A 27607-nucleotide genomic window follows, 5' to 3' on the forward strand; every position below is an offset into this window, starting at 1 on the left:
GTGGTTGAATAGTAGCAGTACACTGGATCAGTGGTCTTACGTGCTAAAAGTCCACTGTTGCAACACTGTCAAAGATCAACAGTCACTGAACCACAGTAGGGCTGCGCCAAATGGTTGTCAGGATAGTATCAAGGAGATTTTACCAACATTTATTTAACTCACAGTATGGCTTAAAGCTGGGGTATATGATTTCTGATTGGTCAAAGTTAACATGAGCTGACAGTTTGAACAATCAGAGAGAGGCTCTGATTCTGTTCTTATTGGCTGTTGAGACTGTCCATTCACTTTGGCACGACTTTGTTGGTGTAGAGCGTGTCAGGGAGGGACCATAGGGGAGGGACCAAAGAGAACAAGTGGAGCGGTTGAGGTATTTGGATTCGAATTTCTATCCCAACTGCCATTTTAACCCCAAATCATATACCCCAGCTTTAACGTCTTGTTTTTCGCTCATCTGGGGCAACACTACATTTGTTGAACAATAACAAAAGATCACATCATCACCACGATTCGGCTGAAAGTCATTATTTCTAATTATTTCCCAGGATTAAATGGAAGCAGATTGAGATACCGAACGGTTAAACCTCTCTCTCTCTAGGTGGGGGGGCTGACTGATGACAGACCTGGAGCGTCCTTGGCGGTCTGTGGTTCTATTCTAAAAGACCAGTGTGTGTGTAACAACACTCATCCACCGACACAACGTTCCTCCAAATCTTTTAATATATCTCCTCTCATGATAAAGAACTTCACGTCAGTAAAGACTCGGAGCACATCAGTGAATGTAGCAGCACACATTCAGGTGTTTTTTTTATTGTTTACATGTGCAAAACACTGCCTCATTCAAAGCTGGAATAAACTGAATAGTCAGGGCTGCAAAAATACTCGTACACAAAAAAAGTAAGCAAAAATAATGGAATCTGTTTTATATACAATTTTACAAAATATAATAAACTTTATATAAAAAAACTTATATAATCATCTATATTTATTTAACTGGAGCTGTGTCCTTAAAAGAACGGCAGCTAACGTGTCCCTTTTTTCTAAAAATTTAAAAAAAAAATCTCTCGGAACATCAAATTGTCCTTTTACATTCACTCGTTGCACATTTTATACCCCTTTATTGCAAAAGTGTCCATTCAGTGAGGTAGAAAATGTTCATATTTTTTGGTCGTTCTCTTCATGACAAAAAAAGCCAACTAGAGTCCCTCAGCTAAGTGCTGGTTCTGCGTTGTGGGAGCGGATCAGTCCTGCTGTCAAACGGCTGTTCATAAACACCGTCGCACTGCTCCGACGAAGAGTATTCCTTGGCCAGACCGTTCTCCTCCAGGTCTGAATCAGGATCCGGCGCGGCGTAGGGATTCTCGTGCAGAGTTATTCCATTGTTTGTGACCGATGGCGGGCCGTAGCCTGTCAACTGGTCCTTGTGGGGCCTCCATGGAGCTTTCCCAAACGTTCCTAAGAGAGAAAAGATGCCAGAAGACAGTCAGACAGTTGTTCAAAATTGAATTCTTAAAGACTCTGTAAATCTGCTGTAAAATAGTACAAACCAAGATATGATATCAAAGTTTGGTGTCTCAAAAAGCTTAAACAAAAGTCTGATTGATAATAAATGTTCATAACTATGATAAAAGCTAGTTAAAAAAATGCTATTTTACTGTCTAGACTAGACAAAAGTGCCTAACTCTTTTCAGATGCTTACTGTCATGCACTTAACTCCCCAAATGACATAGATAGATTTTGTGGATTTTGGTTCAAGAGTTTAGAACCCTGTTTCATTGTGAGACTTACCCATGAAGGTGTTACAGTGGGGTATACACTCATGAGGTCTCCCATAGTCGCTGGATTCCCCCTCTTCTGACGAGGCTCTGCGGTCACTCTGCTGGTGGTGTGAGGGGCTGGGGTGGAGGCTGGCGTTGGGGAGCTGCATCAGGACAGTGGAGGAGCACAGGTCAAAGTGCTCCGGCAGTAAGTAGTCCCTTCTCTTAGCGCTGCTCAAGCTGCCGCTGTAGGAGTCAATGCAGACGGGCCTTTGTTCCATGGAGCAGCCTGAAGGGATAACAAATTGAAATTTTTAAAGAAAGCGCAAAAAGAAAAGAAATTAATTCAAAAGCTAAATGTTCTTTAGTAATATTTGGACATAATGTTCTGGACAGTTTTGTTGAAGGATAACAAACAGAAGAACGTTTTTAAAATGGACTGAGACTTTGTACAGACCTGTGAAGACGTCTGATGGATCAGTAGAGTACATGTTGTCTCGGCGTAGCAGTGAGCCGATTGGACCCTGATAGTGACAGAGCAGCGGATCCAGGGCTGCCTCCATGTCTGTTTCACTTCCTGTGTCCAGATGACAGAAACCTGTAAAGGGGTAAAGGAACGACATCATGTCAGGACAACTTGATACTTTAGATGGACTTTGTTTCTGTGGAGAGAAAAGCCTGGGGCATGTGGCCTACCGTTCATGTCTTTAGGCTGCAGGTAGAAGCCGCTGATGGACGAGGTCATATACTGATGGCTGCTGCCGCTCTCTGACGGGATGTAGCCGTCCTGTCTGTCAGCCAGCGTGCCCTGGGAGGACAGGTAGCTGGGGATGTCTGCAGGCAGGTTGGTCTCATCTGGAGAACAGGGACATCCAGTTATGTAGCAGATTGACATTAAATGAACTATGAGGAACGTTTAGCTTTTGTTGATTCTCGCGCCCGCTCTGGACAAAATAGGTAGTGGTTCAACGACACAAGAGTCTGGTGTCATAAGTATCTTTGCTAGCGCGTGTGCCGGCGCTGTGTGCATTTGTTTAGGAAGCGAGTGAAAGAAAGACGGCAGGATGCACCACAATGACATAATGTGTGACTATGTCACAAAAGCCGCCATGAATGAACCCACCTGTGTTGGTGACGCTGCAGTCCTCGTTGCGTCTGCGGGTGTGGTAGATGATGACCACCCAGACCAGAGACGTCCCCACGACGCAGCACACCACGGCTATGATCACTATGCCCACCGTGGTCCAGCCGTCATCGTCTGAGCCAGCCCCTCCCACAGCGCCCACCCCCACTCCCCCCTGCACCCCAGAGTCACAGTTGGGGTTGGGTATGACGGCCAGCCGCACGTTGCCCCTCTCCGTGCCCAGAGCGTTGGACATCTCACAGGTGTACTTCCCTGCGTCGGCCTCGGCGGCGTCCACCATGATGAGCAGCTGGTTGGCGGCGGCGAAGAAGTGTCTCTCGGTCAGCACCAGAGGGCTGTCGTCTTTGGTCCAGTTGAGCCTCGGAGGAGGGCTGCCACCGGCTATGCACTGCAGCACCGCCGTCTCCCCCTTGGCCACGGTGCGATCCATGAGCGGCCGCAGGAAGGAGGGCGTCTCTGGAAAGCAGCCGGGAGAACATGTTAAGATTGACAAGGAAACAAGCAATGTGTCTGTCCTTCATAATGGCAGCACTCGTCCTGTTATTTTCATATTGGTTATGTGATATTCATATGGTTATATTCATGTTCATATTGTCAAATTAATATCCATACTGGTACACTGGATTTATTTATTCTCATTCATATTTATGTATATTTATACATACACACCCATACTCTGCTGCTTATTTAGTTTTCTACTGCTGGGTATAGCACATCATGTCCTTGACTCTGTTCAGAATTGCATTCTTTTATATTTTTCAACTGAAATTGCACACTGTTTTACTGCACATGGTCCCTTTACAGTATGTATATATTTTTACTAAATTAAAAAAAATATTTTGTTATATCTTATAAAGTATATTAGTTTTATTCTATTTTATTCTCAGTGTGTAGGAGAACAAACAAAGTACAAATTAAATTTCATTGCACAGCACACCTGCCTGTTTTCCTATACATATACATATCCTACATGTCTATAAACCTAAAATGTGACTTCCCAGGCGAGTGCCGTTTCTCACCTAGCACAGTTAGCGTAGCGTTAGCAGAGATAGCTCCGGCGGTGTTCTGAGCAGTGCAGCTGTAGACTCCGATGTCCTCTGTCTTGACGTCCACTATGAAGAAGACGTCGTCCTCTGGCATGACGTGCATGCGGCGCTCCCTGGCCGCGGGGAAGTCTGTCCCTCCGTCCTTCTGCCAGGCGATCTGAGGGGACGGGTGGCCCACCGCCGCACACTCCAGCCTGGCTGTGGCTCCAGCACGGATACTCAGGTCCATTGGCATCTTGGTGAAGGAAGGGAGCACTGCAAAGGAGGAAAAAAAGACAATACATTTGAATGGTTAAGACTTTGACAGGCATTTTAATCAAGGACCTTGCAGATGGACTGACAATTTGATGGAAGGAGCCCTATTCGACATTCTCATAGTTGCAAACTATGGGGCTATATGGGCGTGCTGAATGTTTGATTGTACATGGAATTGCTTGATTTCTATCAATACATATGGATCAATGAAAAAAAACACGATTCAACAATTAATCGACTATAAGCAAGACGAGACCAATACAACTTGACTATGTCAATTCGCACCTAGTTTTTCTCCCATCTAAAAAATAACTTACTGTTGACGGTGAGCCTGGCCTTGGTGGAATAGGAGGATCCAAAGTGGTTGGAGATGACACACTGGTACTTCCCCTCGCTGGAGAACTCCACATTGCGTAGCTGCAGGGTGGTGGTGTACTCCGTCACCTCGGTTTCCCCCCCGGCCCCGGCCTGCAGCCTGAGGTGGGCCTGGTTGTGGATCTCTGCGTCGTTCAGCCCCTCGTTGTCTTTCTTCCAGGCGAAGGTCATGGGCGAGTCGCTGGAGCTGGCCGCGGAGCACACAAACGTCACGTTGGTGTTCTTCAGGGATGACTGGGTCTCCGGCTGCACCGTGATCTGAGGCTTGGGGAAATCATCTAGGGAGGGGGGGTGGGGGGGGGGGGGGGCACAAAAGGGAGATCTTAAAATTTGCTGAATTAAAGCTATAGTGACTAACTTCTGCTGCCCCCATGAGTGATTCTGAGTAATTACAACAACACTGCATCTGCATGAGGTAAGCCTTTGGTTCTTTCTTTAGTAGTAGAATCCAAAACTGAAACATTTCTTGGGCGCTTCTTGGTATTTTTCTGAGCTCCTGCACCAGTGTCGGGGGGGCGACACCAGTTTGTAAACGCTGCCATACTGAGAAATACAGAGAGTTTTGTGGAGCTGATACGCTTAATCAACTCTGTTTCAACTCCTTTGGCGATGGCGTCAATGAAACCGTCATTCAGTTATATGAAAAAGTTACACACTATAGCTTTAAAGTTCCTATGTGTCCATGTCTGCAATAGGCTAATAAGCGATGGCTGGTAAACCTTTTGTTTGTGCCATTTTTGTTGGCAGATCAGGTTCTGAAAAGGGGAAAAACTGAACTGAAATATTTCCTCAGTAGCTCCCTCTCTCTCTCTCTCTCTCTGACCGTTACCAGGACAGCTGAAATCTTCACTTAGTAAATTTCCACCACGGTGCCTCCATGAGACTCATTAGCTCGTCCAGGGTTGTCGGGAGTGGGGGAAAATACTGAACAATCTGGGTCAGTTTGCGAATGGAAAAGCTGCCATGGATAAATGGCAGTATACAGTATGTGTATGTGTGTGTGTGTGTGTGTGTGTGTGTGTGTGTGTGTGTGTGTGTGTGTAAAGGTGTTACAGCGAGTGAATGCATCACTCACCGCACACAAACTGGTCCTGGCTGACAGCGAACACGCTCCTGCCCTTCAGAGTGTGCGGGTGGGCGCAGCTGGCGTTGACGCAGGGCAGGAAGGTTTGCTCTGCCACCCAGAGAGGAAGCCACTTCAGCTGGCAGTCACACAGCAGGCTGGAGGTGTTCAGACGCCTGCCCGGGGAGAAGATACCAAAACAAAATTATTCACGGGCAAATAATATATTGCTTTAAATGGCTGCTTTTCTGGGATTTTTGGGCTTAGGTAGTTTAGGGAAAAAACTGAAATGTTTCCCAATTTAGGATGTATTAAGTTTCGATAAACCAAAAACGTCTTATTGCCTTGCATAGCTGGTTAACATTAATGCCAATTAGGGTTGCAAAATTCCGGGAATTTTCAAAGTTGGAAACTTTCCATGGGAATTAACGGGAATTTATGGGAATTAACAGGAATTTTGGGAATTAACGGGAATAAACGGGAATTTACTAAATTTAAAGCAAACCAAATGCACTAAATCCTTCTAACTGTGTTATTTCAGTCCTGGCAAACGTTCTAGACTGTAAAAAGCAGTGTTTTCAAATAAGTTTTTATATATTTATGAACATTTAATTTCAAATCAGATTTTTTTTGAAGTTTATTGAGACACCCAACTTGATATCATATATTGATTTTTACTAGACCAGGTTTACAGAGGCTTAAACAGTGATTATAAATATAGTTGGGGAAAATATATTTGAGCAAAATCTTGACTAAAATAACCAGATTTTATGCAAGTAACCTTGGCAAGTTGCACATAGCACACATCCTACTGCAGGGGTACTGAGGCCATGCCCTCTACATGCTCTGTGCATTCCTCCATCACATGGGGGGCATTTGACTTTATTTATTGAATAGGTTGGGTCAGACAGATGAGTAATATTTAACTCAACATTCATCTTTTTGTTGTTCAGTGAAATTATTGATTGTTCATAAAATAATCAAAACATGATAAAGTTCTTACAAATAAATATGTTCAAATGTAATGATTTTTAATTGTATTATTTTGCATGGATGTCTGCCTATGACCAAACATAGTGTTTAGATGTTTAGATTTATGTTTGCATATGAAAAAAAAAAAATTTAAATTACCGACATTTAGTTAATTCCTATAATTTCCAATTTTGAATATTCCCAAAATTCCCGAGCGAAAGTTCCCGTGGAAAGTTTCCGGAAAGTTTCCGGTAATTTACCGGAAACTTTCCACCCCTTTGCAACCCTAATGCCAATAAAGCTGGTCAAAGGGGGTTTCCATCCAACAGATTTCCACCAAATAAAAAAAACGTCATAATAAAGTCACATGCTATTTAATGCGATTCAATTGGTACAGGGTATAGATTTCAGACGAATGAAGTACTTTCCATTCATTTTCGCGCCACAAAAGTATGTTAGCCAAAAATGGATGGCGCAGTCTACCAAGAAAAGATTCATATTTCACAGGTTGTTTTATATTCGTTATAATCATAATTTAGTGTTTATCGCACACGCCTTTTACAGATAAAGAGAAAATCTGACGAGTTTACAAACTGTGTTGATATTCATTCAATCAAATCGTACTGTTTTCCATGAGGGCATTTTTTCATTCCATATTACTATATCGCATAAAACCTTGTGGATGGAAACAAACCCTGTGAACCTGCGTCGAAGTGAAGCAGTGTTTGGTCCTGACTTTCCTGGCAGACCATAATGAGTTTCACCTGGTGTGCTGTCCCACATCAACACTCAAACACTAACAAAAGCCGTTCTTTAAAAACGCGCTCATACTCACAGCTCCTGCAGGTTCTTCATCTGGGAGAAGGCGTTGGCTTGGACCGACATGATAGCGTTGTTACTCAAATCTCTGTGGAGAAACACAGAGGGGGGAAGAAGAAGTCAAGATTTGGTACAATCCTTTGCAGAAATATATGGCAGCATTTTCTGCCAACGTCAACCGGTACGACGGTTGCGAAAACTTCAATCGGGGAGAAAGAAAGAAAGAAAGAAAGAAAGAAAGAAAGAAAGAAAGAAAGAAAGAAAGAAAGAAAGAAAGAGGAAAAAATGTCTGGGCTCCAGAACAATAAAAGTCTGGGCAGCAGTTTTTCTGCGTTAATCAAGAGAGAGGGGCCTCTAACTCTGGGCTACTCTGAGCTCTGGCAACAGGCTGGGAAGAAAGAAAGAAAAAAATAACTCTAATTAAAATCAAATGCAGCTGTTGTACACACACACACACACACGTTTCTCACACACGCATCTCGCTCCAATTGCCTCGGTGATCGATAAAGTCTGGCACACATGTAAAGATACTAATGGCAGAGAGTTTTTCCCCCCCTTGATTCCACATCAAAGCGGGAAAGGAAAGGAATGGAGGAGAAGACAGTTCTCTCTAACAAACAAGCGTCTGTGTCTCAGTGTGATTCAGCCTGCTTTGGTTTACAGCTAAGGTTTTTTTTTTTGGAAACAATCAAGTATGAAACTGGAGGCCCACTCACAGGTGCTGCAGCGCGTCCAGGCCTGAGAAAGACTTCTTGGTCACAGAGCGGATCCGGTTCCCCTGGAGGAATCTGAAGGGGGAAAAAGGGAAAGACACAATGTGATCAATATCAGAGCTGGCTTTATTACTAACGGGCCGCCTCATTCTGTTCATGGTCCACTAGGTCACACCGTCCAGGGTTTGATCCACTACACTCACAGTTTCTTCAGCTTGTCCAGAGCAGAGAAAGGCCCATTCATGTCCTCGATGGTCCAGGAGATTTCATTATTTTGGAGATCCCTTTAACGAGAGACACAAAGAGAGAGAGAGAGAGCGAGAGAGAGAGAGAGAGAGAGAGAGAGAGAGAGAGAGAGAGAGAGAGACCGCATTGTAAAAACAGAAATCCACCACACCCAGAACACAACTGGACATGCGATGTTAATAAAACGTTATGCGGCTTTACATTTCATGTGATGGGGGAAAATGTTTTGGAGCCTTTTTTAAATGATATTCAAAGGGGCTCCAATGCCTGACAGGAAGTTACTCTCTGGCCTTTGCGGCGCTGTTAAAAGTCTGCAGTGGGCTTTTCTGCGTTGTATAGAAAAAAAAATACGTTTTACAAGGAAGTGCTGCAATATAACATGTGTGCTGCGTTTGAAACTGCGTTGGAGGGGATAAATATACTCTGCATTCAGTTCAAAAATATGTATGCCAGTTACCCTCAAAGGAAGGGTTGCCACAGACTCTATATCCACTATATAATACATCATGATGAATCTGAAATATATTAACACATTCTATTGGTTCTTCGATTAAATTGTTACATTTTAATTTAAATGTGATTGTCATGGGTACGCTCACCCAGGAACAACAGCTGGCGTAGTAAAAACCCTACCGCTTTTATCCAAAGGGGTGCAATAATTTTTTGCTAGTGGGTTCAATTTTAAATGTAACGATTGATGGCAAATAGTATGTTAAGTAAAAACTTGTCTCGAGTTGCATACTCTTTTTATTCTATAATATTTCTCTTAGTAAACACATCCATTATAACCAGGCTAAGTTGAAAGTTGAGAATAGCTATTGCAACCGTCTTCCTGCCTGGTTCCTACTAAAGTTGTCTCTCTATCTTCTCTTCATTGAATTTTTCCTGTACGTATCTTTGAATGTCAGAGCTAGAAAATCGTCTCTACAGAAAAAAAATCTTGCTCTTTGATTTTGAAGGAATGACGGCAGAACCTTGATGCTGCTATCAAACTCAAACTGTGACCGTTGAAAGTAAACATGGATTCATTTTGCCTGCTATCCACAGCACAACACCAAACAACTTAATACTCAGCATTATGGTACAAACAACCCCCAAAAGCCAAGCATTTCCCACAGAAATGGCCTCTTTTGATCCTTCAGCTGCTCGTAATGCCTTTCAAACAGTTATTTTCCTTTGCGGCATGCCTGGTTATGGCTGATTGAGATTGAGGCTGTGTGTGTGTGTGTGTGTGTGGGAGGAGGGGGGCTGGTGTATTTGAAGCCCTGAAGCAATCCATGTCCACCTAGCAAGCACACCTGCCCTACGGTGACCTCAGCAGCACAGCACACATTTGGTTCCAGTTAAAAAAATAAAAATAAAAAGCAGGGGAAAAGTTACTGAGCCTCTGTGGGAAAGAGGGGGGGATGGGTGGATGAAGGGTGGGGGGGGGGGGGGGCGAAGGTATGGGAACTGTTAGGGGGGTTGCTGAGGTCGGGGGTTGTGCCTCACGGAGGTTTTTTTTTTATGTGTGTGGAGAGACCTCAACAGACTAATCTATTTCACATCCCCAAAACAAATCAGGCAGGATATTTCCACTCAGGCAAAGGATTGATGTCGGAGGGGGGGTTTAAAGAGGGAGGGGGGAGGGGCAACAGAGCAATATATGAGGTAGCCTACTTATTGTTTTTAAAGCCCTGCGCGGACCTTTAATTTTACCATTAGCCAAAACACAGAAGAACTCAATGTGCTATCACCTTTAGTTAGAAGGTTACAAAAGTTTAAAAACTTCATATAGGCTACTATCCTCAACGACTTGACATTTTAAATTTCCAAGGTTTTGCAATGAGTGTCCATATAAAAAATATATTAATGCCCAAAATATTTTTTTTTTTATGTGTCTCTGATAGATGCTGCGATAAACTACCAACATTGTGACATATGGTTGGTACCATATTGGTTTGCACTCTACACAAAGTGAATGCATGTGAATTGAACTCACAGAGCCTGCAGGTTGGAGAGACCACGGAAGGCTCCGTCTGCGATGAAACTGACACGGTTGTTCCCGATGTGGAGCTGGTCCAGCACGCTGAGACCCATAAAGCTGGACTCCTCCAGCCGGGACAGAGGGTTGGAGGACAGGTTACTGCAGGACAGACAAGAGAGGCAGGAACATGACAACACTATACAAGACGCATGGAGAGAAAGAGACCCTTCCTTTAGTTCATAGAAGCTTCTGTTGTCCAATTTTATTTGTGAGGAGATATTCACTGATTTTGACAACAAGCGCTCACTAGAATTTCTGGTTCCACCTTTAACATTCCATTAGTTTGTCTCTTTTATATAATTCTACCGCTGGAGACAATAGCAACAAATATCAAACTAAGACAAAAGTGGATCAGATGTGAAATTTAGATAGAAAAACAAATAACATTTCCAGACTGTGTTGGCTTACTATGTGTGAGAAGATCACATTTTGCAACTAACAAGAAACTTTGACACAAATCATTTGAGAGAGGCCCAGTAGTTTTAAAGTAAACTCAGATGAGGAAAAAATCAGATAGCCGGGCAGGTTTCCCAGCCGACAGGCGGCTTGTTTACTCTCAGGTTCTAGTGATAACAGAGAGAGAGACGCGGTGGAGGGGGAGAAGAAAGAACAACAACAACCTATCTGTGAAGGAAAAACCTCCACTGCAGACGCCTCCAACACACTGGACTGACCGCCGCTGTAAACAACAGCCACAACAAAGGGAAACTCAATCCGCTTCCAGGAATGTGTTGTGTGGAGGGGTGGGAAATGACTGGAGTTTGTGGGTAATGTAGTGTTGCACAGGGGAGAGACTCTGCTAATAATAATGAGGGGGGGATAAGTGGGACTTCCGGAGGACGATGTTTTGGCTCGAGCCACGGCAGAACAGAGAGAGGAGGCACAGGGGTGTGTAATGTGTTTGGCAGTGCTTTAAAGTTGGCACCGACTGGGCAGAGCATAAGAGACGGTGCTTTGTCTGGGTGTGTGTGGGGGCAGTGTGTGTGTGTGCGTGCGTGTATGTGTGTGTGTTTGTGTGCATGCGTTAGCATTTGGTGACGGGGGGAACTAGAGTGTGAATAAGGGCAGGCGCGAGGGCCAGAGAGGAGGAGAGGCCGACACCGAAAAGTGTTGGGAGTTCAGAGTGTGAACGGAAAGTGAGAAGGGAATCAACAAAAAAAAGGAGGGAGGAGGAGGGGAAGAAAAAAAGAAAGGTGGACTCACAGCTCGCTGAGCTTCTGGCAGAACTCCCAGGCGTCGGCTCGGATCCTGCTGATGGCGTTGTGGCCGAGGTGGAGCTGCTGCAGAGTCAGCAGGCCGTACAGCCAGCCCTTACTCACCTCCGTCAGGTTGTTGTAGTCCAGCTGCCTGCAAGCGCACACACACACAATGAGACTTTATACTGCTTATAAAAGGAATGCTGGGAGAACAGAACTTGCTCTGAATGTTGCTTACAGGACTTCCATGTTGCTGAGGCCCCAGAAGGCTCCGTCCATCAGGCGGGTGAGGCCGTTCCTCTGCATCTTTAAGGAGCGCAGAGCGTGCAGGCCGTGGAACGTCAGGCCCTCCACCCGGCGCACACGGTTCCTGCTCAGCTCACTGAAACACACACAAAGCAGCAGGTGTCAAGGAGGCACCATAAATTGTATATGGAAGGCACAAGCAACCATAACACACAAGGCAGGCTGTTTACACTAATTATAGCAATCACTATTGTTAGGTGCAAATATTTTACGATGAATTGGAAAACTATGTAATGTTTCCCCAGAACTGTACCTATGTTAAGGGTGGAAGAGTCTCATGAACAGATTTTAGACCATGTTGTAACTTTAAAATGCCGTTGGTCACCACAATGAAGTTGGATGGCATTAGCTGGCAGAATACCCTGCCAGTATATCAACGAATTACATATTCAAAAGTATAGACTTGAGTGCACATGTGGTGGTCAGCGGTCAGACAACCAGAGTGAGCTGTGCTATGGGGGAAAAGAAAGCATGGACCTTCAACTGAGTTTGACTTTAGGGATCTTCTATTTCAGTATATCCTGCAATGTTTCCAAGACATGTCCTCAACATTACAAGTCAGCAGCCTAGCCACCAAGCTAACGTGTAGTCAGGGCAAAGGTCATTACAAATCTTGGAAAATAAAAAGTCATTCTATCTAGAATGTTGGGGAAAGTCTCCATATGTAGATATAGGATGTATCACCCACTATCATGGCTTGTGATTTGAAGCACCAACAAATGAAAGCTTACAGGTGCTGGAGGTTGGGCAGCTGGAAGATCTTGGCGGGGATGGAGGAGAGGCGGTTGCGGTTGAGCCGGAGAAGCTGCAGACTGCTGGACAGGTTGGTGAAGCAGCCCGGCTCCAGGGTAGAGATGCGATTGTTGTTGAGGAACCTGAGAAAGACAAGGGTGGACAACAAGGTTTACTTTGAGTGCAAAAACACTGAGGAAAAAGCTACAGTGTGGACGATTCCTAACACACTTTAAGTACTACTACATGTTGACGTAAAGAGGAACAACTGATTAATGATTCTTATCCAGGACACTCACAGGTTCTTGAGAGGCAGTGTGGGGAAGGAGCTGGCCTTTATGTCCACCATGTTGTTGTAGCTGAGGTCCAGTGTTTCCAGGGCGAGGAAGGGCCTGAGTTGCTCCACAGAGATCCTGCTGATCCTGTTGTTTGCTCTGAAAACACAGACACCGTCGCTCCAATAAATGACAAAAATACTGTGTATTTGACTTGTGGCGCACACCAGCTTCATGTTCCCAGGTATACAAACAGCCAAGTCCCTCAATTAGCCTGTGGTATTCAAATAGGACTAAACTCTCACGCGCTTGTTACCACCCAACATGAAACACTGTCAGTTTCCTTTTTTTTGCTGATGATGCATCTGCATATTTCAACAAATTGCCCAGTCTGATCGATGTTGCTGCTCTTCACACCAGCTCCAAACAACCTATGGCTTTATTGATGGGTTATTTTGTTTATAAGGTCATTACCAACAAGGTATTTAAAAAAAGTAACCTGCCAATTACTTGGCTGATGAATACCATTGCCTCAGTGAAAGCATGCCTCGGCAGAGGCCAGCAATTTCCTGAGCTGCACGCCTCCCAAATTGCAGTGCAGAGACTGCTTAGTTATAAACAGAGCCTGTACAGTGCCCTCTTTGTGTATGGGACTCCACAGCAGAGAGAGAGAGTGAGGGTGGGGTGGGGGGGGGGGGGGCAGGAATTCCTTCCAATGCACTAGACTACAGGCCTCGTTTTCAGTATTCATTGCGATGGTTAAAGGCCCCCCCTCCAGTTACACCTTACTGACCATTTCTCCAGCAGCCTTTGTAAAAAAAGAAAAGGTGTAAGAGTAGAGACTCATAAACAAAAGCCATAATGAAGCTTGTATTTAGGATGGAGAGCAATTAACATGTATTTGGAAGGAATGAATTGACGTACAATGATTATTGATAGTTTCATTCATTTTCTTTTCAATGTGCCCAAGTTCCAGCCTCTCACGTTGTGTTTTCTTTAGTCTTGTGCTATAACATATATAATGTGGACGTTTTGGACAGTTTTTTGGATTGAGAAAATAGCCATCATAGTTATTGATAATGAAAATAATCTGCTCATGAAAATGCCTCCAGCACATAGTTTCATGCGGTTTAGACTAGCATTTCAGTGGTAAAAAGTAGACAAACAGTAAAAACTAAAAAATTATGGGAGCTTGATCTTGATTTTAAACTCATTTTGTCTACCTTTGGCAGAGAAGCAGAAGCAGCTGCTGTGAAAGGTGAAATCTCCCAGCTATACAAAACCCTGACAGAACCCCTGATCCACAATTTGGCTGGAAAGTGTGACACTTTTTTGAAAACCTCTTAAATAAAAAAACAGCAGAGAAGATTCACCACTTCTAAAATGATCCAAGGTGAATGGATGGCAGCCCAGAGACTGTGGCACTGGCAACAAAGCTTGGATTTCACACAAAAAAAACATAATTTTATGATGCAATGAAACTGCTGAAAGAATTTAAATCAAATCCGATGGGGTTTCTTCCAAGAACCCCCCTCCCCCCCCCCCCACACCATGTCAAAGATTTTTCAGGGGGAGTTTAGTTAATCTGAATCAAGGGTCTGGGGACAGCATGCTGAAGAAAGTCCCTTAAGGCAACTTTGTGATCTGTGATATTAGGCTCTATATATCAAATGTTCATGCTTGCTACAGCATAGCACATGACAAAGAATCAAAACTCCATAGGAAGTTTTTGGTTGTGCAGTAACTATAGGGTAATAGTAAAAAGAGAGGTCGTGGTCTGCAATGAAAACCGGCACAGGCAGCTCTTTTGTTTGAAGATTTGCAGAGGGCTTTACCACGCACCACAGCCCCCCGGTCCCAAACAAAAGCAGCGCACACCACCTGTATCTCAGTTTACATGTTCCCCTGACTGCTCACTGAGAGAGAGGAGGGCCTGCCTGCCTGCTGAGAAAGAACCAGTATGTCCAGTTTCTCTTAGGGGAGAATAGAGCCACGCACATGGTGCACACTGCCTGTGTATGGAAGAAGCCCCCTTTAGATTCATTATAGTTTTATTAAGTGCACCTTTCAACATTAGGCCAACCATAAACTCTGTGCGACTTCATCTCATCGCCTAACATATCCACTCCCCACCCAGACAAGCCGGGCATTGTACACTTCAATTACACACACTTCAAATTTGTCCATCCACTTTGCTATCAGATAACCCGATTATAGAGCCATTACAACTGTGGCTGCAGGGCTTTCGCTGCAGTTAGTGGGAAATCAATGGGAGGCCCACCATGTGTCAATAACAGCCCGGGGCATCTAGAGCCATTGATTTAACATGTGCTCATTATTAAACTGAGGCAAGTTTGTAGATAGACACTGAATCAATGCCGTCATGCTGCTGTGTGTATAAGTAATACAACACAAAGTGCTGTGCGTAGAAAGTTGGTCAAACACTTTTTTGGATAACTTTGGAAAAAAAATATGCATGTTACCAAATAATCTTGTTTTTAGACTTTTCAGACCTTTTGGGAACTTGAAGCCATGAAATGTGAGCATAATACATGCGTGGGTAAAGCCTTTTTATGACAGGCATGTTACACCAACATAATGTGGGTTTGGGGCATGTATCTGCCAGCACTCTTGACAAAACTCCATAGTATTTTTGTCCCACTACCGCTGTCAAGCTGACCACATTTACACACTGACATGTTATGTTGTGCAAAATATTCAAAGATCCCTGTTGAACTTCTTTTTGTTGTTTTCGATTGTTATTACTCTGTTCACCAAACAGCAAATAATGCTTCTAATAAAATAAAGTGGAAAGTCGCTTTTTCTAAAACCGTCTCACTCAAAGTGTGTGTGTGTGTGTGTGTGTGTGTGTGTGTGTGTGTGTGTGTGTGTGTGTGTGTGTGTGTGTGTGTGCAGTGGTGCGTTCGTGTGTGAGTGTGTGTGGTATTTCCTATTGGAAAAAGAACAGAGTTTTGAGAAGCCATCCGATGACTCCCTCTCTCTGCAGTGGCGCCTGTAATGAAAGCCAGGGCTGCATTTGCTGTTGAGACGCCATATTAAACTGTGCACATATCTCACTCAAATGGCTGATCATCTTAACACGTCGGATCCCAGTCTGACTGTGTAGAAACAGGGATCGTATTAACTTGAACTGGGGGACCTTCACATAAAATGACACTGGAGCTGTAAAAGTCTTAACGTATCAGTGTAAAACTGGATTTCCTGCAATGCTAAATCCCAGCAGGCACGTTATATAAGGTCATAAATGCATTCTGCGATATGATTCACAAAATGTATCCTTTCTGTGTTGCTAAGGCCACTTTAATGTGGTGTGTCCGCCCGGAGATCATCTGTCTATCAAACAATGTGGATGAAAGAGGTGTTTTCATTGATTTTCAGTTGGTTGCTAGTAGGCTACTATTGCTAATGCTAACTGCTCTTGTTGGTCACAGACATAGCTAAAAGCTGTTATTACATTGAATCCAAAGATGAAATGATTAAGAGTAACTTATCGATGCAAAAATCAGTTTTTAGTTAATCTATTCTAGGCCATTATTATTTAGAAAAAAAGCTAGCTTCTCAAATGTGAAGCTGGGATCAGCCATAATAACAATATCATTGTCCATCAAATGCCTCTGGGTTTAAGAATTGGTTGGAGAAAACAAAAAATTTGATTGGGATCAGATGACACCAAATTGGATTTTGTGGAATTGTGAAACGCAATTTGTATTACATTTGTATTGCCACTAGGCAAAAAATGTATCCATCATTGTCCTCGGAAGCAGCAGGGTTAAAATCCGGCCCGTGGTCATTCTCTTCATGTCATTCCCCTCTTTGCCCTATTTCATCTATGTCTCTCCAACCTGTCTAATACATCATAAAAATGCCAAAGAATAATCTTAAAAAAACATAACGTATATTCGTTATGGAAATGTCACGGATTATTGCTATAATTGCTACTGTTTTGGTATGTAATTCCAATCATGGACAAGGTTCCCATTTCCGTGGACATACCAAAAGGTTCACTAATACACCTAATCAGACCTGGAATCTCAAGGTCATTTGTTTGAACCCCCCTGAGCACCGTCAGAGGGATTTAGCGGCGGCGGGGTTTACCCCCTCCATAAATTCCTAGGAAATTGTTCAATTAATTAAGATGATCACGACTCAATTACTACCAGCTGCAGGGTTATTGCCGTTTGTTTTTACTCGGAGCTGCGAGGTCAAAGAAGTCGACGAGAGCTGCCGCTATGTCTGACTGGCTGTTTGAATAAGTGCTATTCGATACCCTGAGGCCTTTTTTTCCCCTCTTTACTACCCTCCCAGCTCACAGAAACTGAAGAAGGGATAGAAATCTTGGAAAATCACACTGCGCCACCCAATCTGAAGGAGGAGGGTGGCAGCCAACACAGACAGTTGGAGAGGAAGTGTGAATTTCAGTTTCTCCTTCTGCTGTGTGTGCTTTTTTTCTGCACATTACTTCAGACTCATTTCAAAACCAATTACGCCCCTGACTTCACCAGTCGACGACAGCTCTATGGATTCCAATTGTGGTGTCTTTTTTGGGTTTGAGTGGGGAGTTTTTGAGGGCAGTTCTGTTGTTTCAAAGCCAACGCAGCTAATAACCACAGTTCTGTACAACTCAGTTTTATCTTTCTGATGAAAAAAAATGGCAGTGTTCACTTTGTTCTTTTTAAAAGGACACCAAATGCCCCGCGGAGTGTGCAATAGTTTTTACTGTAATCAATTTATAAGACCACTTTTGTTTGGTGACTTTTGTTTCGACAATGGCTGCTTTGAAAAATAATCTTTATCTGGAGTGTGTTAATGCAGCACAGACACCACTTCCACCTCAAAGAGTGGAGCCAAAGGACTAACTTAGCAATAAACTTATAAACTTAACTTAATATTAATATGAATGTGATTTTCTTTTTTAAATCAAATGGCCGCAGGAGTAAGCATGATAAACTGTGGCTTATTAGCTTGTGGAATAGCTAGGTAAGTAGCTAACAAGTTAGCATTTGCTGTCAAGAGAACCACTGGAGTTCCCATCATTCCACAAGCATTAAAGTTACCTGGTTAAACAAAAAATCTTCACATAAGTCACAAAATCTTTGTAAAACTAAACTTAATCTTGAGACGGTCTGTATCCTGCTCATGTTTTCATCTTTTAATAAAATAAGTTTGTTTTTTATGTCATTCTGACTCGCAGAGTTCTCTATGCTATATAAAACATTACCACACGTTACTTTTAAGGGGGAAAATAAAAAGTCTTCTTCCTAAAATAGTTCAGCAAACGATACAATGTGCCACCTTCAATAGTGTAGAATGTTGCGCTTAATGCATATATTGATGTACACCGCATAGCGTTGCGGTTACAATTCTTTGGATTCCAAGCTAACTAAAACTCAGATGGCTAACGTTCATTAGCATTGGCTAAGATATAACCCCCCGTCATATTCTAAATATAGCTTATTCTTCTGGTCTTTTTCATTGAGCATTAGCATTAATACTCAACCAGATAAATGTAGTTCATGAAACTAAAACTCAACAGAGTTTTTATAGCCCATCGGATATATGTCATGTTGTTATAAAATTAAAAGTGACCTATCCGATTTTAAGATTAAAAAATAAAAGTACAACAAATACTCTTGTTTTAAGATAAATAAGTATCCCTGTTTTGTGTTTTTTTATAAAAGGAAATTATGAAAATCTGTGGTATTTCTCTGGAGTGGGTTAAGGCAGAGTTAACATGGATAGCACGATTTGGGTAAAACCAAACTGAACAACATTCTCAAATCTAATAAAGAAATTATGGTTTTGGAAGAAAGTCTGGAATTTCTAAAGTGAATGTGTTCAGGAACTCTGCACTATTCATTGAGATTTGCTCAAGGGGAACTTGGACAGCAACACAGAGCAGTTGTGGCAAATGAACCTGTGACCTCGTTTTCAACCATAAAGGAAACAGCCAGTCACACCAGATGTTATCCGTACGCAATACAAATAATAATGATACATTCGAATGAAAGAAAGGCTTTTTTCCTGGGTCAGGATATCAAATCCTTTTATACTCCAATTCAAATCCAAATCAGAGTTACTGGGCACAGTGTGCTGAAACTGATAGCTGGAGGCAACACCTTCTGAGCTACACAAACTGTTGATAGCTGGCGCAGAGCATCATGTTGGGGCTTGATGAGGAATACGCCTCATCAAGTCATCAGACCGATACATTCTTCCACAATAACTTCATGTCGGTGGGTTTGGGGAGAGACGTGCCACAGAGAGCAAAGCAAATTGTTGAGGTTTCACACACTAATATCCGACGCTCATCTAGAAGCACGTATTGCACAACAATATTCCAGAGGCTAATGTGTGAACTGGATGAGATATGACAAGTCAAACGCCTTTTCCCTTCAGTCTAACAGCAGTAGCAAACCCACAGTCACGGTATCAGCCCAACACTCTTGGTTTATGATGCGCGCGCGCGCACACACACACACACACACACACACACACACACACACACACACACACACACACACACACACACACACACACACACACAGGGATTAGAGGTGGAGTCAGCGATTCTGGAGAACGCTTGTTGTCAAAATCAGTGAATATCTCCTCACGATCTGCTTCCTGTCCGTACTGTGTGTGCGCTGAAAAAAAAACTGCTGTAAAAACACAGACCAGGCTCTGTAAACAGGTATGTAAACAAAGGGGGACCACTGTAGCAAGCAACAAATGCCAAGGTTGTGTTTTTTTTTTCAGCGCACAGCACACACAATACGTGCGGGAAGCAGATCATGAGCAGATATTCACTGATTTTGACAAAAAGTGATTTTGAAATCAATCATTCTCCGGAATCGATGACTCCACCTTTACTGAGCAGGCAATGTACCAATACATTGTTGCATTTTGGGAACTCAAAAGACACTGCCTTGTTTTCCGATTAACCACCATTGGTTTCTAAAGTGCCATATAAGGGCCACACAGACTCATGAAATCCATCCGCTGAAGTTTAAACAGAATAATTCCCCAAGTTTGTGTTTCTGTCATTTCCACATGACAGATCGTCTCTCTCTCTTTTCCAGCATGGCGTCACTGCCTGCAGGTTTAAAAATACACCAAATCGCAGCGACAGCCAAGAGACAAAACATTTCCATTTCTGCTGATGGCATTTGTCTCTGAAGCATGTGACCCGTCTGGGGCTTGGCTGCTAGGGCCGTCTCAGGCTGCCCCGTCTGGGAGGCAGCTCTGCCAAAAGGCCCAGCTCTCTAGAGGGCAATGACTGGGGGAGGAACCACTGCTACACTGCTCTCTGTTTCAACCAGCAGCCACAACACTGGTGGAGGAATACCCGCCAGATCAGGCTTATAATCCAGTGTTGATACACAGCCTAGGCTCTGTAAACTGCTATGCAAACAAAGGGGGCCAACCGTAGCTAGCATTATGACCGTTTGCAAAGCCTATGCTTTGTATAAACACTGGATTGGATTTCAGCGCACACACAGTACGGACACGTAGCGGATCGTGAGGAGATATTCACGGATCTTGACGACAAGCGTTCTCCAGAATCGCTGACTCCACCTTTAAATTGAGAGCGCATAGATGTGATCTTTGAATAAATAAATACATTTACTTACAGAATAAGTGTTGTGATGTTTGAAGCGTACGGGCCCAAATCAGGTATTGCCTCCAGTTCATTGTTGTTCAGCTTTCTGTGAACAAAAGACACAGTTGAAAGAATAGTTTGGAAAAATGCAGTGATGGAGGCGGTTTGAAAGACCCAGTGTTTACGTGAGATAGAGGCGAGAACACAAGGCCTACTTACATTTCAGTTAGATGTTGTAGTTTGGAAAACAAAGTGCCGTCAAGCACCTGCAATTTGTTATGGCTCAGGTCCCTGCGAGGAAAGAAAATGCAACACAAAATGAAAAAGGGAAAAGTATACACATGGAGTGTATTTCTCAGCTGCTGCAGTCTTCCATGTGGGCCTCACACGTAATTACAAACGTAATTCTCTGTGTTATTGTGCCATAACACTGCAAACAGGGGAAAAGAATGCAAGAAAAGTCGATGTAATTAAAGAATGAGGAGGTGCAAAACTGGTGTGTGATGAAACGAAACAGAGCAGTCAGAAAATTAGCAAGAATAAGATGCATTGAAAAAACTCTGAACATCTGACCATGAATATGTAACATCCACCCAGTGTCACATCTAACTACTTCCCAATCCACCCCAAATACAGTCATACAAGGCTATTTGTCCTTGCTGTATCACGTCCACACCTAAGCAGTTTGCTTCAATATCAGGCCTCTGCTGAGGAGCAGAACCAAAACGGACAAATTGATAACATATTGAGGCTGAAGATTCTTTTTGTGCTGACTGGAACACAATCTGGCAAAAGAGAGCTTTCAGTACTGGCCGTGGTTTGATCCAGATCTCTGTTATTTTGCCAGACCACATTCCCTTTTTGTTTCTCTTCGGAACCCATTTGTACAGTATTATAACATTCATTTATCAATATTTATTTATGTAGGTTCTATGCATTTATATTCATTCTGTGTATAGATCATCAAGAGAAGAAGTCAAAGGCCCTCAAACCTCTTGCAATACTGTGTATTGATTAGTCAGGGTTTATATCAGAACTCTTAGAAATTTGTAAATTTTGATTAACTATTACTCCATGTTACATGGTTGCTTATTGTCTATTGTAGTCTCCATTAGCCTTGGTCTGTGTCTGGATTGTGTCTGAACCATTTGGATCAGAGCCCTGGCTCAAACTGGCCTAAGCCCAGTCGCTCTTGGACCTGAATGTAGCAGTCTTGGCTGCAGCTCACTGGGGGGGATGAGAGCCTCTTGTTTTCGCTGGCTTTAAAAAAAAATAAGGCCGAAAAAAACAGCTGAAGGAGTCTGGCAAGCCCAAGCCCTGTGCCATAAAGTGGTGGAGGAGTTATTGACGCTGCTGCGCACGATCAACGCTGTGGTGCCAGACACTTTTTTTTTTTACACCCCCTCAACCTACACCCCTCTCCTTACCTCCCTCATCTGGAATCCATCATGGAGCTCAGGGAGGAGGGGAAGAACCTATCAACTGCTAATGTATTCGCAATGCCGGGGGAAAAAAAGCGAGAGGGACGCCTTTCATACGTCTGAAACACCCCTAGTCGAATTTTCTGGGGCCTGTTTTTGTTCTTTGGTGGAAAGTTTCATAACTCACTCAACCAGAGTTTTGCCTTGGCTATACACCCACCCCCCCCCCCCTCTAGTCGCCCTCATTTACTCTCCAAGCATGGAGCTAGCTGGATGTTGTTGTTGTAGTTACAGCAGTGCACTGAGGGCCATATGGGAAAGGTGTCCTATCATACTCCCTAGATAAACCCTAAGTAGCTCTGACACTTCCACTTCCCTCACAAAGCAGCCTCTGAGCGGAGCAAGATAACGCTGTGCTGTGTACAGGCTGCGGCCTGTAGATCTGCTGGTCTGGTGCAAATGTGCCGCGCAACTTTCTTATCAAAATGTGTAAAGGGGAATAAATAAGCCACTCACTGTGCTACAAGAGCTGTCGGCAGCACGGTAGCATTTTAGATTAGCATAAAGAGACATATCAACACATTTCAAATGAGGTTTCATGAGTGTTTCTAGGTAATTTGGGTTTCACTTTTGTGTTAAGAAGCCAAAGACCTTTTAAAGGATAGCATGTGAGCCAAAGGGCTAATTGCATGCTAAAGAGCAAACTTTGGTGAAAATATAAATAAAATATATAAAAGTTTTTCTCATAAATGACAAGAACTTAAGTGATTTTGGGAGGTCAGTGTGATGAACTGTATAGTTTAGTAGCGTATACAGAATATATTAGCTAGAACAGTTAGTCAAAACATCAGATGAGCAGCTAACAAAAAGCATCGGGCTGTGATGCAAAACACAGGGATAACAAGGCTAGATCTACCTCCTCACTTTCTTCTCCTCTTTTTTTGCCCAGCAGTGTTTCCTGGCCAAATAAACATGGTCCTTTGACTCATAAATCTTAAATATTGATAAAATGCTACATCTTGAAAGAGTTCCAGAGGTGCATGTTTTTATTCTGAAAAATAAGAAACAGAGTTCTCCATTTATTTAAAAAATAAATAAAAGGTTCAGTATTTTTCCCCTTAATGCATATATTGCATTAAGGGGAAATTATGCCCACAGAGCACATTGACTCCTAATTTCTTAGGATTCCTAGCAAGTTCAAGCTCATCAGCCCAATATTAGTCAGGCTCATTAGCTAACCAACAGGTAAACTTATAGAAGTGTAAGGATTCCTTATATTATTTACCTCCTCTTGTAGGCCTACGGTCTTGTCTTTTTCACTGAACATTACCTGACCAATTATATTAGCCTTCTTCTTTTGTGGTTTCTGGCCAAATAAAAGTAGATCCTTGACTCCAAACACCATTAAACTCCCCTGATAAATGGTTAAATGATCGATTCATGTAATAATCTATGTAATAACTTGTTTAATGGTATTTGCCCTTAATTGCACATATTGTTTTCAAGTGCCAAGCAGTACAGCCAAGCATTGCTCTGAGTCTTTAACTCCAAACATAAAAAAAAAAACATTCAAGCTGGGCATAAATCTGTCATCTAACCCCCCTGCTCCAAACAACCACCCAGATATTCATGGCGTAATCCTACTTCTTCATGCTCCTTCTCCTCTTCTCCCTCCCTCCTTTCCTCTCTTCTGTGAGTTTGTTCCAAACTAATCCTCCACGCTCCTCCTTAAATCAGTGCCATCGCTGGCTCTGAACTTGCTAAATCAGCAGAAATAATGGGGTGCTGGAAAACAAAGGGTCGGGCTGGTTTAAGGGGTTTAAGATGTGCTGGAGAGTCACTCGTAAATTAGCATGCCAGAGTGAAAAGAATTTTTCCCCCCATGTGGAACTTTTCTCTCCCTCTCTCTCTTTCTGCTTCGTTTTCTTTGGAAGGCTGTGTGCGTTGGTTAGGAGGCTCAGGCTGGGTTCTGTTTTCTCTGGCAACGTCAACTTTCCAGACCAGCACATTTTCAGAAAAGGAGGAAAAAAACTCCAATTCAAAAGCGGGGGCAAGTTTAAACGCAGCTTCTTGGAGCAGGCAGGCGGTGAATCAAGCTCTGCAGCCTGACACAGGACAATAATAATCTGCAGTTTATAGGGGAAGGCCAATACAAATCCAGTAGGAATAATTATCTGTAAAGGAGAACACACTGGAAGGACGTGCCACTGGAGCTTGTGTTTGGTGTTTCAGCTCCAACAGGCTTTGGAGTAAAGGCTGTGTGCAGCCAGTGGACAAACAAGGGAGAGTAATGGAGATATTACTTTAGGAAACGGTCCATGGCCGAACACACACACACACACACACACACACACACACACACACACACACACACACACACACACACACACACACACACACACACACACACACACACACACACACACACACACACACACACAGTACATCTGATTTATGCTTTAGTGGCTTTGAAGGCCTCGGGGTCTGTGAGGCTAGAGGCAACACTGGAAAACACGCCTACACCAATCACTGCACATAAAGTCAAACCATTACAAACATTACGAATGCCTTTTAGTTGAAATTGTATCTAATATGGGAGACCCCCATGGGAGACTGGAGCCTAACCTCTGCCAATAGTGTTTTTATTACTACTTCGCTACTGGCACTGTTACTACTGCTACAACTACTCCCACCCTACAGCTGTACAACAACAGGAGGCCTGGTTTGAAAGAACTATACCTGCAGGCTCTGGGTAGGATGCATTCATAAGCATTTACACTTTAATGAAGAGGTTTGGAGGCACTGACAATGGCACATTGATGTGTAAAAACACGCTCAAAGTGAGCTAGTGCTTCCCTGCTGGCCCTCAAGAAGCCTGGCAGGCTGCTGCAGAGACCAATGCCATCACTAATAAATGTTAAAAGTAGCCTACATGTATAGATTATAGACCGGGTTTTAAAGTCAAGTATAAGGAAAGACACATCCAGTCATTTTCTGTTAGGGGGAACTGAAGCTTCTCGCCATTGTGGAACTTCAGATGAGGCAGAAACAAGTTTTGCAGAAAGTTTTTAAAGGCAGAGGTAATTATTTAAGTTCAACATTTTGAAAGCCAAAGTGAATCAGGTTATTCTCTCCTGCGAAACCAGACCCTGTTCTGTATTCACTAGTGCAGTAATGTGGATCATCGCATCCTAAGCCTGTGTGTGTTCTTTAAAGTGCAGAGGTGTGAAAGAAAACACTATCAAATAATAAACCAATAAGTGGAAGATCAAACGATCATCCATGACAGCACTAAAGGTAAACAAACGGCTCTTTAAACTGGACTCACAGTTGAACTGTCCATTCCGGGATGGTGTTTGGAATTCGGCCCCTTTTCAGCCGACTGCAGTCCAGCAGCTCCCCAGAACACGCGCAGGGAGGGGGACACGTCCGTGCGTTACTAGCGTCACATCCACGCTGCTGTAGCCTCAAAACGAGCAGAAAAACCACGGCAAACCTCGCTAAACTGCGTGGCTGCGTGGACGTACACATGTTTTCTTGCTTTCTCTCTGGCCCACGCGAGAAAACAGCCCACTCTTTTCACTGCTCTCTCTCTTCAAGATGAAGCGCGACCAATCCAAAGAGTGCGAAATCACAGAAGAAAGAAAAAAGAAACGGAAAAATCCCAAATGTGGTGCCGTTTATCAACCCAGTCGATCCTTATATCCAGTCCCGTGTTGTTCTGGAGGCCGTAGAATTGAAGTAGAAAAGAAACGCGTTCTTCTCAAACTTGCCCATTCCTGTGGAGAAACTTTTTCTCGCCGTGCGCCTCGCCGCTGCTGCTGTTTGGGGCAACTTGTGCTGTGCAGGATCCCCACAGCGCAGCCTGAGCAAACAGCAGAGGTATGCGGGGGGAGGGACCGCGGGGGTGCTTGGGATATGTAGTCAACGCTGCTGACTTTCAACCTGTTATACACTATTTATGCTTTCAACTCGTGAATTTTTGTACTACTTTAAAAGATATCAAGATTTTATATTCCAAATTGTTGTGCCATTTGAAGTAGGCTACTGTTAATGTATTGAGGCCCGACTTCTTAAAGTTTTTATTCATTTGTAATTATTTATTTAGGCTACTGTCAGCAAGTGTAGGTAATAAGTGAGCTTCTTCAATATTTAAAAAAAAATATTAGATATGCTTCACATTTTGTTAAAGTAGGTTAACAAGTGCAGTTGATTTATTTTTCTTGCTTTAAAATAAATCAAAGAATATCTCGTTTTCAGTTCTGGACATTTGTATGATCTCTCACATGGAAGTATACCCTTTATATGCTATCTATGAATTATACACACACATTAACTTAAAACCAACCGAGCCTTCCGGCCTGTCTTCTCATCCTCATCCAACAACACAATTCATCTACATCAACGAAAATACATCAAAACACAAACATCAAACAATATTTGTGTAAATCATGATAAAATATTCCGACAATTATTTTCTCTGTTTACTGTTTGGTGGTAAATTACCAGTACAGCTTACCAGAGGCCAGTTTGATATATTTCAAACAAATTCAGTCTATTAACAACAAGTCTATAGAGGCTTTTGGCATTTTGTAAGGGGAAAAAACAGACATTATTTATTCATTTTAAGTTTTAGATTTTCTTAACATCAATGATCATAATTATTGCAATGACAATTACAAAAATTATATATTAAAAAAAAGTGGTTTAATTGATCTTTTCCTCACACCAAAGTCAGTGTGCACATAATTCATGCATAGTGCTAATTAGACAGAAATGCTCAGTTCACCTTGTTGTTGAAAACAAAACCACCTCATTCACCTTAAAGCTAAAGTCACTAACAGAAGCTTTAATTGACATTCAACACTTGAAAGCTGACTGATATTTTCTCATTTGCAATTTAAAAAGTGTGAGCTCTTTTTCTTGTTGTTCCCATTTCCACATTAAAGGGCCCTTCATGGGATATTCATGCCCGGGCAGATGTGTCAGGTCCCCCTCAGGCAAAGTGTTCAACAGTTTCCTGTTGACCAAGGTCACACTCTCACTGTCCGCTAGCACTTCCCGGTGAGGACACAGGCTCATTAATCTGTTTACAAGCAGATGAAAGTCACACTGATCTTGATGCGAATAAAAAATAAATGTCAGGCAGTCACTTGGTATGCTACGCTTGAAAGATGCAAAACACACTTTGATAAGACAGAGTGTGTGCCAAAAACACAGGAAATGCTCATGTTGAATATCCACCCCTTCATTAATCAAAGGCAGGGGTCGGCATATTATTCCGGGATATGTTAAGGTGTGCAGGTTGAAACAAAAAAGTTACTTGCTACTTTCTATATAATAATTTAACAAATGAGCAGCTAGAAAATACATCAATAATACGTAAATTAATATATGTGGCAACCAACAGGAAGTGACAAGCATCATTAGTTCACATAACCTTCAAAACATTAGTTTAGGAGGCTGAAGTTAACCGAATGTTAGTTTTGACTATGCTTCAGCTAGCTACATGGAGAATGTGTATCAGAGTCAATAATAGTATTCACAATGCTAAACTAACTGACATTATATGGTTATTAAGGCTAATGCATTAGCATGTTTGGTTGTTTGTGGCATCTAATGTTGTTTTTTCAGAGTTTACGTAGT

The 27607-nt window shown here is 42.8% G+C and overlaps 1 protein-coding gene across 1 annotated transcript; it reads right to left on the bottom strand.

Annotated features, from left to right (window-relative positions):
• Positions 1–787: 787 nt before the first annotated feature.
• Positions 788–25783, bottom strand: lrig3 (leucine-rich repeats and immunoglobulin-like domains 3). The gene is made up of 19 exons (XM_080051208.1): positions 25290–25783; positions 20760–20831; positions 20572–20646; positions 12947–13081; positions 12647–12790; positions 11848–11991; positions 11617–11760; positions 10369–10512; positions 8345–8425; positions 8145–8216; positions 7445–7516; positions 5650–5813; positions 4517–4852; positions 3918–4199; positions 2878–3354; positions 2451–2609; positions 2212–2352; positions 1786–2043; positions 788–1452 (listed from the first exon to the last, which is right to left on the bottom strand). The coding sequence occupies exons 1-19, from the start codon at positions 25490–25492 to the stop codon at positions 1208–1210; spliced, it is 3348 nt and encodes a 1115-aa protein (XP_079907334.1). The 5' UTR covers positions 25493–25783; the 3' UTR covers positions 788–1207.
• Between the last annotated feature and the right edge of the window lie 1824 nt (positions 25784–27607).

The sequence above is a fragment of the Ammodytes marinus genome (assembly GCF_949987685.1).
Source record: "Ammodytes marinus genome assembly, chromosome: 22".
Classification (NCBI taxonomy): Eukaryota; Metazoa; Chordata; class Actinopteri; order Uranoscopiformes; family Ammodytidae; genus Ammodytes; species Ammodytes marinus.

Excerpts from the sequence above, each read along its gene's own strand:
- lrig3 (XM_080051208.1), bottom strand. The coding sequence starts at position 25,492 with ATGTGTACGTCCACGCAGCCACGCAGTTTAGCGAGGTTTGCCGTGGTT. Across the intron at positions 8,426-10,368 it reads CTCTCCAACCTGCAGGCTCT|GGATCTCCAAAATAATGAAA; the intron begins GTGAGTTCAATT and ends CTCTCGTTAAAG. Across the intron at positions 4,200-4,516 it reads GGCCAGGCTCACCGTCAACA|TGCTCCCTTCCTTCACCAAG; the intron begins GTAAGTTATTTT and ends CCTCCTTTGCAG.